Source organism: Alosa sapidissima, chromosome 20, assembly GCF_018492685.1.
Source record: "Alosa sapidissima isolate fAloSap1 chromosome 20, fAloSap1.pri, whole genome shotgun sequence".
In the NCBI taxonomy this organism is placed as follows: Eukaryota; Metazoa; Chordata; class Actinopteri; order Clupeiformes; family Clupeidae; genus Alosa; species Alosa sapidissima.
In genome coordinates, this window is record NC_055976.1 from 30,966,496 (window position 1) to 30,977,886 (window position 11,391).

At 40.6% G+C, this 11,391-nt stretch overlaps 1 protein-coding gene across 1 annotated transcript; it reads left to right on the top strand.

The window, feature by feature from the left end:
* The first annotated feature begins 3,809 nt into the window (after positions 1-3,809).
* Positions 3,810-9,688, top strand: LOC121693964 (coiled-coil domain-containing protein 106-like). Its single transcript, XM_042073855.1, has 5 exons — positions 3,810-4,001; positions 6,049-6,230; positions 6,425-6,568; positions 7,535-7,706; positions 8,977-9,688. Exons 2-5 carry the CDS (start codon positions 6,050-6,052, stop codon positions 9,191-9,193), a joined length of 714 nt encoding a protein of 237 aa, XP_041929789.1. The 5' UTR covers positions 3,810-4,001; position 6,049; the 3' UTR covers positions 9,194-9,688.
* The last annotated feature ends 1,703 nt before the right edge of the window (positions 9,689-11,391 follow it).

An 11,391-nucleotide genomic window follows, 5' to 3' on the forward strand; every position in this document is an offset into this window, starting at 1 on the left:
TGGATCAGGTTGATGAGGTGGCACAGTGGTGTCAATCTAACAGCTTGACACTGAATATCAATAAAACCAAGGAAATGGTAGTGGATTACAGAAGGCAGCAGCAGATCTACAGTTACACCCCACTAATGATCAGCGGGCAACCTGTAGAGAGAGTCACAAGTTTTAAATACCTTGGTGTCCACATTACTGAAGACTTAACATGGACTGTTAACAATATGTTCTGAAGAAGTCCAGACAACGACTCTACTTCCTTCGTCAGCTAAGGAAATTCAAAGTTTCTACATCCATCATGAAGGCCTTCTACACTTCAGCGGTTGAGAGTGTTCTAACTGGTAGCATCATCACCTGGTATGGGAACTCCACAGTTAGAGATTGTAGTACTCTGCAGAGAGTAGTGCGCTCAGCTGAACGTACTATAAGAACTCAACTCCCTGCTCTACAAGATATCTATTCCAGAAGAGTACTCCTAAGAGCCCAAAAGATTCTGAAGGACTCTTCTCATCCTAACAATGGATTATTCCTACCGCTGAAATCAAGAAGACGCCTATGTAGTCACAAAGCCAGAACTGAGAGACTCAGGAGAAGTTTTTATCCCCAGGCCATCCGAACTCTGAACTCACACTATACTGACTTTGCACACATTCACTCCTCAGCACTCTCAAACATTTCCCAACTCTGAACTCACACTATACTGACTTTGCACTCATTCACTCCTCAGCACTCATGACCCCCCCCCCCCCCCCCACACACACACACACACACACACCCACACACACCTACAAGACTTTTAGCACTTTTACATCCCTCTCCATATGCTACAGACCTTTTATTTATTTTCTTATTTCATCACACGTCAAAACACACACACACACACACACACACACACACACATCTGACTTTCTCCAACTTTTGCACACTTTTTATTTATTATTTTTGATTTCTCCTCCATCTACCCATGTCCTTGATTGCCTAGCCTTTCTGCCCCCCCACCCCCCACCCCACCCCCATCCCCAACACACACACTTACATCATCACTGTCATCACTTCACATACATACAGCACTCCTCTACATACTTGCTGCACACTGCCCCCCCCCCCCCCCCACATACACAGCACATTGTCTTCAGGATCTTCTCCAACACACATCCTCTACATACTTACAGCACACTGCCCCCACCTACCCACACACACACACACACAGTCACTGCTCCACTCCCGCCCACACACACATCTTCACTGTCATCACTCACATACATTACATACAGTACTCTGCTTGCAATAGTAAGTCCCTGACCCCCCCCCCCCAACATACACACTTACATCATCACTGTCATCACTTCACATACATACAGCACACTGCTTGCTACAGTAAGCCTCCTCTACATACTTGCTGCACACTGCCCCCCCCCCCCCCCCACATACACAGCACATTGTCTTCAGGATCTTCTCCAACACACATCCTCTACATACTTACAGCACACTGCCCCCACCTACCCACCTACACACTACACACACACACACACAGTCACTGCCCCACTCCCCTCCCGCCCACACACACATCTTCACTGTCATCACTCACATACATTACATACAGTACTCTGCTTGCAATAGTAAGTCCCTGCCCCCCCCCCCCCCCCCCCTACATACACAGCACATTATTTCATCAGGAAGCTTCTCCAACACACATCCCCAACATACTTACAGCACACTGCCCCCCCCCCCCCCCCCCAATACACAGCACATTGTCTCATGAGGAAGCTTCTCCAACACACATATTGCACACTGCCCTCTCCCCACATACACAGCACACTATCCCATCTCCCCTGTCATCCCCCCAACACACACACCAAGACCCCTGGCAGTTGGGTTAGCCCCTTGAGCCGTGGATCTGCCCAAGGTTTCTTCCTTGGTAAGGGAGTTTTTCCTTGCCCCTGTTGCTCTTGGGTGCTCCTTGTTGGTGCCCCCCACCCAATCCCAATCCTCCCCCACCTTTTTTATGCAGCCCTTGCCACTTAATCTACTAAACCCCTCTTCTACTGCACTTTTTACCCCCCCCCCCCCCCCCCCATTAATGCACAAATAGGCTGACACCAGACATAATTTAACTGCATTTCTTACTTCCAGTAACTATATGCATGTGACAATAAACTTCCTTGTATCCTTGTATCCTTGTAAATGAGTTCACAAATGAGGATAAAACCAGCTTTGATAGTCTTGTAGAAACATTTGGCTGTTGACACAATACAGGCCTAATAATAGTATTGGCCTACCTGTAGATAAACATCATCCAATTATGCAATTCCTTGTGTGATCTGAAGAACATGGATCTAAATCTTATGGACTTTTTGCATACCCTTTGGTGGTATTTGGTTCGTCGACATTGCCTGAAACATTAGTTCACATCAATCAATGTCAAACAGGCTACATTAATATATAGCTCTGTCATAGACTTTTAGAGTCATTAATCAGTCATCATTATGGGCCAAGATGAAGAATGTATTACAACGCAGATGGCAAAGATTTTGTCTATAGTCTGGCATACATTTGGCATTTTTGGCTTCATTTTGGCATAAAAGTAGATATTTTGTTTAACTATGGCATGGTTGTGGTTTACCACAGGTTAAACATTTGGCTTAACAACTATTTGGCTGGTATGTGGGGATTTTGAGTTCTTTTGGGGAGAGCTTTGGGTGGGGTTTGACTTTCTTTTGTTTTTATTTTGCCACCCCTTAATTGGGCCATACATCAATCCAAAAACTTTCCAAAGAAAAGCCAGTTTTGGGCCAAATTAGACCCATAATGATTTTGCTATGGGGATGTTGGCCACTCTGTCCCAAAATCCATAAGAAGTGTTTACTCACCATATATATCCATCTTTTCCTAGATGTCGGACCATAGTCATTTGTTTGTTGCATTTCTGGCACTTTTGTGTTTGTGCCAGTAGTTTGTGCCGTTGCATCCATTTTACTAATTTATATTTTTCTCTGACTCCAAACTCTTTATGCCCTTTGCTAAAAAATAATGTCATCTTTTTGCACAGCCTACCAGTTCCACTTCTGATAATGTAGCCTTCTCAATTCCCTCCAATGTAATCCAACTCCCTCCAATTTCCTCCATCCAGCGTTTAGATTATGGTTGCCAGATTTTTAGAAAAACATCTCAACATGATTCTACTCTTTTTTCAGAATCGTAAGTTTAAGAGCACACCAAAATAAGTAATTTGTCATGAGCTCTCTCTCTGCCTGGTAACACGTGCTGATTGAAGCCTGATGACCTCCACCTGTTCCTGCTCTGCTCTGCCTCACCCTCGTTACCTACCAGCTGCACTGCATTCACCACTCATCATGCCCTCTATATAAAGCCTTGCTTTTCAGTCCACACTTGTCAGATCGTCTGCAACCAGCACCAGTTACCTGCCTGTTTATTGAAAACGCCTCTGACTCTTTGCCTGTGATCCCGGACCCGCTCGACTACTTCTGTGTTCTCCAGCCCCGGTAATCTTGACCTGCCTTCCGTCCCTCTTCTACGAATACCGCCTAGTCCTTGACTGTACTGCTGCTTCGTTTCAATTGCTGTTGTGTGTGTGTTTCCCCCAGGACTTCCCGGATCATCCAGCTCCTGCCTTCGCTGTTCGGCTACTGGGGGAACACACACACGCAGACTCTTGGAACTCCTGTACCCCCCCCGGAACCCCTGAAACCCCCAACCCTTAAATAAACTTTTGAACGTGACGCAATTGTGGTCCTCGTCCTGTTTGGTGTCTGACATAATTAGTGTATATCATTTTTCGTTTATCATTTCAAATGCAAAATCCATCTACATTTTCTTTTGCAAAATGTCCAGGTTAACCTGGCAAACACAACTACGCTGATAAAAAGAATTACCTGGCAACTCCACTGCAAGGAAGAAAGCCAACGGAAGTTCAGTCGATCGCAGAGACTTCGGTTGCAAATTTACACCGTCAATATCAAGATCATTTGCGCGTTGAACAAGGAATAGAGGTAAGATTTTTTTGAGCTGTGAGTTCTAAACGTTCAACTGCTAGAGTCAGGGCATATTTTGTAACATTTGTCGTAGTTTTTAAACTGCTTTTTGAGTGCATGTTGCCATTAACATTTGTAGCTAGTCACATAGTCAGAAGTTCTAGGCCAAAGATATTTTTGGATTTCTCATAAAATAACACATAGCATCTAGAAATAACTGTTAGGTTAAAGAAATCAGGAGAGGTTTGGTGTGAAATGAACCTGGAGTGTATTGAAAGATGTTACCGAGTACAAATTTATGTCAAATGCTCACCTTCGTTCATCTGCAGCATTCCGAATTACACGTTATTAGCCATTATAGCTTCCTCTAGTGCTGGGGGCAAAGCATAGGATATGCAGGCAAATCGCTATTTTTACACCATTAACAACGTTCAAAGTAATTCCACAATTCATTGTTAGACTTACTAGGGCCCTGACATTTAAAACAAGACACTGAGAACTTTGAAAGTGCACAGGTAGTTTATTAAAAAAAGACCATAATGTTACAGACAGCACTTATCTCGTCTTATTTTGAAAATGGCGCCGACTCCAAATCCCCTGAAGGTACTGTCGGCGTTATAAGTAAACGGCATATTTGTTTTCAGTAAATCTAATTAATTACTCTTTCCATCATTACAACGCCGTTACCGTTACCGTCAATTAATGCATTGCATTACTACAATTAACATAATGCGCCAGACACAAGCCGACACACCAGGCACAAATGTGCGTTTTACATGCATTCTTTTCTGTAATCATTATTCACGAAATACAGAAATCACGCACATCAAACGAAACTGCAAGATCAGGGCTTTCCAACACCACTTCTCACTAGTTGCTGTGATAAACGGTTCGCTTTGACATAGCCTAATCAATATAAAAAATATGATGGCTTATAGCTCTGTGTCCAGGTAGCCTACAGCCTGTCGAGCTCGACTCAAACATGGCAAACTGCATATCAAAACAGAGATCCTGCTCCATATAGGCTATTCCAAAGGTGATGTTGAAATCAAATTGCAACTACAACAAATACACATTTCTAATAGTCTCCAATCTCTTCCAAGAGGCAGGCCATCAGTGACCTGACTATACAAACTTGTCCCTCGTGCATACAACACTTTAGGCTATGGCCAGCCCAGACAACAATGTGCTGTAGGTCTGTGACCATTTCACATTACATTTCAAATTACTGTAACAAACTGCAAATTTGTCTCAGAATGGTTTTTATTGGTCTCATACCAAAACACATGAACCCCATTACACAGGCAACACAAGGGAGGTCGATTAAACAAGCACGATACACAAACAGGGTAGTCACATACAATACACGGGGTAAACACATGAGGTACAACATAAAGAAAGACTATACAAGCTAACACATACATGACAAGGTAAACGCAATTACTCTCACTAAAACCAACATCAACATTACTCACACACACTGCACAGCACCATGGGAGCTCACATTCGTAACCAGCTAGGCTTAGTTCACTACATTACTTTTACAATGCAGTAACGGAGTTACTAACGGAGTTACTTTTTCAGAGAAGTAACTAATTACTTTTAAAAAGTAACTTTCCCAACACTGGTCTGTAGAAACGGTCTTTTTAATAAACTACATGTGCATTTTTAAACTTCTTAGTGTCTCGATTTAAATGACCCTCAGAAGTCTCCATATGAAGTGTGGAGTTGCTTTGAACCTTGTTATTGGAATAAAAATAACATCTTTCAATACAATCAAAGTCCATTTCACACCGAACTTCTCCTTTAAAGAAATCAGGATTAAGTGTGTTTACAAGGTAAACCAATAAACTGCCAAACTGTTAGGCTACTGTTATAAACATCAAAATGCAACAGTCATTCAGACAGGGTGATTGCAAGATCTCAACAGTGGGAGTGTTTTATTTATTAGGCTATGAGAGGACTACATTCCATCACTGGGTATGATAGTGATTAGCTTCAGTAACCTAGGTTACATTAGACCTCCTAGTCTTCTGTAATGTCAGTTATTTACTGTATATTCCAGGATGGCTGGCCGTAAAAAAAAAGCCAAACCAGCAAATGTCAAAACTAGTACCATGCCTGAAACCATCACCATTGAATCCACAAGTGCTGGTGAAGTGTCCAGGTGTGAAGATGTCACTCCACCAACACAAGAAAAACTGGAGGAGCAAGATAAAGATGTGGCATGTAGTGATTCATCAGACGGTGAGGTTTTGTTGTTGCTATTCTTATGTCCCATTTTACAGTATTTGACCAGAATGGTGTATTGTGCTGAGCACTTCCAATGCTAAAATGTTTTTTATGTCAAATGTTATGGGATTATGTATAGCCATCAGTCAAATGTAACAGATGTATGCCTGATGTAAATGTGTGTGCATGTTTAATTGTTTGTGTTCCAGACTTCCAGTCATCAGCCAGCAATGTTAAACAACAGAACAAGAGGCTGTTGTCAGAAATAAAAACTCTACAGGAGAAGGTTGCCATGTTAGAAAATGAACGAGATTTTCTGCGGACAACCCTTACCACGGCCATGGCATCCACTGGTAGGTCATCTGTTCTTACATTCAATGTTGAGCTGCCGCTTCATTAATTCGGACTATGATCAAGGTTTTTTTACATTATCACTCATTTCAACAGCAACTCTTAGATTAGAATTCAGGATATTGATTGATTCACACCGGCTTTGTCTTTTGACTTTCTGTTGGTTCACGTTTCACATTATCTCTTCTTGGTCAATTCCATTGCAATTTGACCCATAGTATTCTTATTTGAGGTCACCATGTGCTGTCCAAAGGAAAAAGGATGAGTGAATTTGTGATATGGACAGTCAAAGTGTACTTTATTGTCAATTCACTATGTAACAAGGATTACAGAGAGGATTGAAATTGCGTTTCACCAGACACCAAATGTGCAATTCAATTCAACGCACGCACACACACACACACAGACACACACACACACACACCACCATCAAATACAAACATCAATAATAAATGGACATAAAACATACAGATAAACAACAAGAAAGGAAATACTGTGGTAGCTCTTTCTTGGAAGCTGGTGAGGTAAGGTGAAGTGTAATGTGTAGTATGAAAAGTGCAATGAGGTGTGCAATATGTAAGGTGCAGTAAGGTGTAGGTTCAATATGTAAGGTGCAAAATATAAAGTGCAAGAGTGCTGAGAGCATCGTATAGAGTTTGTCAGTAGCATATTCATGGAATGTTCATTGAATTTTCTTTAGTGTGTTGATAAGCCTGATGGCTTGTGGAAAGATGCTATTTCCCAGCCTGCTTGTGTGGCAGGCAACTGCAGCTGTACAGCTGATGTTAGGAGCCTTCAGTTTCTATAAACAATTGGGTTGGCCTAACTTCTTTGTCCATATCTCAGTCTAGGTTGGGCCAAATTGTTCCAGTACTAAATTTAAGAGTACTTCCTTAAATATTCATACTGTAGTCAATGTATCATGTTTAAAATTAGATGAATAAGTTTCTTCTGTTACATTTGCACAGGAAAAAGCCAACCAAAGAAGAAGCAAGATGAAATATCATCTGGTTCTTCTGACTCTGAGATTGGATCATCTTCGTCATGTGCAATTTTATCATCTGCATCTTCCGATGATGAGCCGAAGAAGAAGAAAAAGAGGAAGACAAAGAAGGAGGATCATCCCCTCGCCAAGACGAGGTTTTCTGGTTGTTAATTAGGCTAGTACCAACAGTTGTGATAAGTAAATAGAAGAACTTATACAGCATTTCACAAAAGTGAAATGGATAACTCTGTATACATGACACTTTAAAGGGGTAATCCAGTGTACACTAAATCGACTAGTAACCCTGGTGCTAAAGCTAACCATGTGCAGCACATAGGGTAAAGATCTAAAAACCTAGGTACATATAGTCAAAGTTCTATACAGGCAAGTACAATAGTCCCATTGGGCATCTGCCTATGCTATGCTATGCCTAGACTATGCTCGTGATAACCAGGTTACTCCCATTCACCTTGTGCTGCTCAGCCATCTGCTTGAGGATGCTCCACAGATGATCAATTAAGCTTAGCCATGATAGACTGGCCAAATACGCCTCTTGCTACTCTGGAGCCTCCTCAAGCAGAAGGTTGAGCTAGCACCCATCTATTTAGTGATGTAATAATGGAGGGAACCTGTGAGCTCTGGTGAATCCACAACAGCAAAGGGGTTAAGGCAGTGCTAGATGATCATGGCTGACACAAATTATTTAACACTGAAAACCGTAATTTGGAGAAATTCATTATGGGGTGTACTCACTTATGTTGCCAGTTCTTGATTGTGTTTTGAATCATATGTCATAAATAGTACAAACTGTACACTACAGTGACGAGATTATGTGTTATTAAGGTGTCATGTCTAGGCAAAATCTATCCAAAATTAAATTATTTGCAGAAATGGGAGGGATGTACTCACTTTTGTGAGATATTGTAATTTGGTTTCAGAAGGTTTTGAAAGGTTGGATCTTCATAATTGGGGGTTGGATCTTTATAATTGTTTCTTGTGTGCTGAAAAGGTTTAAACAAACATGTGCAGAAGACATGCAGAAATTCCATCATTAATCATTTTGTATATGTGACAGTCCAAATACAACTATAATCATTTGTCAGAAAGTATTTTAGTTTGTGTTCAGTACAGTTAACATCAGTAGACAGACTGACACTTCAAGGCATCATGATTCAGGGAATTCTGGTGTTTCAACTTAAAGCCCTATTGTTTGAGCTCACCAAGTTGAAGAAAAGAAAATAAAGAAGTCAATTTGGCACAAGATTTTGGTATAGACAGGGAAGCTGACCTAATGAGGCATTTAACCTGCAGAACCTACGGCTTTACATTTCATGGGGATTGGGTGATGACAAGTCCACTTATAAATGTGTTGTTGCAACGCCCAAGAATAATTTAGTCTAATTTCCTCTTCTTTCTGTCTTTCACAGCACAGACACCAGATGATGTCTTGCAAAGATACATAAACGTCTTGAAGGCCTATAAAAGCTGCCGCAGCATGACCAAAGCATTTCAAAAAACACGAATTGACCGGAACACGATGGCGCTATCTGCACCTCTTGCAGAAATAATGTTGATTAAACCTAAATTCCTCAAAACCCTCCCGGCCTTTGACATGGGCAAAGAGAAGCTAATGGAACATTAAAAGATGCTCACTAGCAGCAACACCGGAAATGAAGGAAAAAATTGAACAATGGAAATCAGGAGGGAAATTACTTCCCATCACACCTAAATTCCGTTCATAAATGCATTTTGTGCATTCTGTCTTTTTGTTTTCCTCTGCCCATTAGTGTTTACTTACTGTGTATAAACAAATGTTTGTGAATTGTTCTTGAATGAGGAACTTAAGTTTCTAGGGCAGTGTTCTTTAAATATATACAACCTGACCTGGTTTAGGAGGACCTGGAGTTTTGCTTTTACTTACTTGCTTTTTATTTGATTTAAATGAAACCATTTTCAATAACGTGGTATACTTTATGTTTATAGAAAAGCTTGGAATTTACAGCACTCTTCCAGTTTCCAGTACACAACTTACTGTTTTATTTCCTGTCTCTATCACATGTACTGGTACTAGATTGTGGTGTAAAAGCACTGATGGTCCAAGACATTAAAAACATGACATTCAAGTAATACATGAAAATGCTTCACTTGTATGGTTTATTTTAATGGGTTTGTTTTGAATATTAAAGAGTATTAGGTGTGTACCAACACAGTTGATACATGTACTATGTGGTGTAACAGCAGACATGTTTCAACACATCAACTACAGGGGATGCATGACATCATTGACAGGATATACAGTATATAATATGTACATGTAAGTACTTAACTGGTACACTTTATTTCAATGGGTTTATTCCACTGTATCAAAGAGTAATAAATGTGTACCAACACAGTTGATACATGTACTACAGTATGTAGGGTAATGGCAGACATGTTCCAAGACACCAATGACACAACTCATGTAATATGTACATGTAAGTACTTAACTGGTACACTTCATTTTAATGGGTTTATCAAAGAGTAATAAGTGTGTACCAACACAGTTGATACATGTGCTACTTAGGGTAATGGCAGACGTGTTCCAAGACACCAATGACACAACATACATGTAAGTACTTAACTGGTACACTTCATTTTAATGGGTTTATGCCACTGTATCAAAGAGCAATATGTGTGTACCAACACAGTTGATATATGTACTATGTAGTGAATTAGTAGACCTGTTCTAAGACATCGAAGACACAACATACATGTCATATGTACATGTAAGTAATTAACTGGTACACTTAATAGGTTTATTCCACTGTATCAAAGAGTAACAAGGTTGTAGCAGCACAGCTGTTACATGTACACTGAAGACAATGAGGCCTTGACTGGAGCTAAGAATGCTTTGTATATCAAATCTATCATGACCAGATTTACCCCATCCAGCAGGTCTCAGGTCAGCTCTTTGCCTCTGATGAAAATTTAAGTTTTGTAAAAGCACTCAGTATTACAATGTAACAACTATATGTAGGTACCCACACATACATAATGCAAGTACAATGATAGTACCTGATAGTACATGTTGTTACACAGGTTGTACCACTGTACCTAATTAGGTAGGTACACTGTAACAGCGACACATTAAAATAAAGTGTTACCAAAGAGTGTTTTTCATCTTAAGGTTCAACTTCATGCTTATGAAGTGGTCAGAGATAAAGTCCTACTGTAAATGTAAAAATCTTTGAGTATAAACAAAAGTTGTACATTTACCCATCTTTTTTGCCACTGCAAGCAAATTATGCACCTTTCAGTAAATAATGGATGAACATATTTGAGCAGATTTACTTTCTTTTTTGTCATATTACCCACATAACAGGAAAACACCTAAGATGTATACCAACAATAGTAAACTATTACTAGCCTATAACAACAAGGCCTACAACAAAGTATCCTGGTCAAATCAGTTCCTATATCGCGGGTGACTTTGTAGTTCTTCAGAGCCCTATTTCTACAACCCCTGTTGTCTGTACCACGTCCATTACGGACACTATCATCACTGCAACCTCCAAGCTATGTTGGGCAGAGGGTCGAAATAAGCATGGTATCTTAGTGGACACCGTGGTATACACGAAAAGACGCACCTCCATTCACATCGTGACCATCACTGTCAATAGACGATCGATCATAATCTCCAACAGGATATTCTCTTTCAGAATCAGAATAGGTGAATAACATAGCCTACCCAAGACTTCATCACACGTGAACGTTTTTCATCAGTTGGTGTAGGCCTGCTATGTCTGCTTCAATTTGATGTTAAGCTAACGTGTGCTTCTAACTTAGCCACTAAAGGCTGAT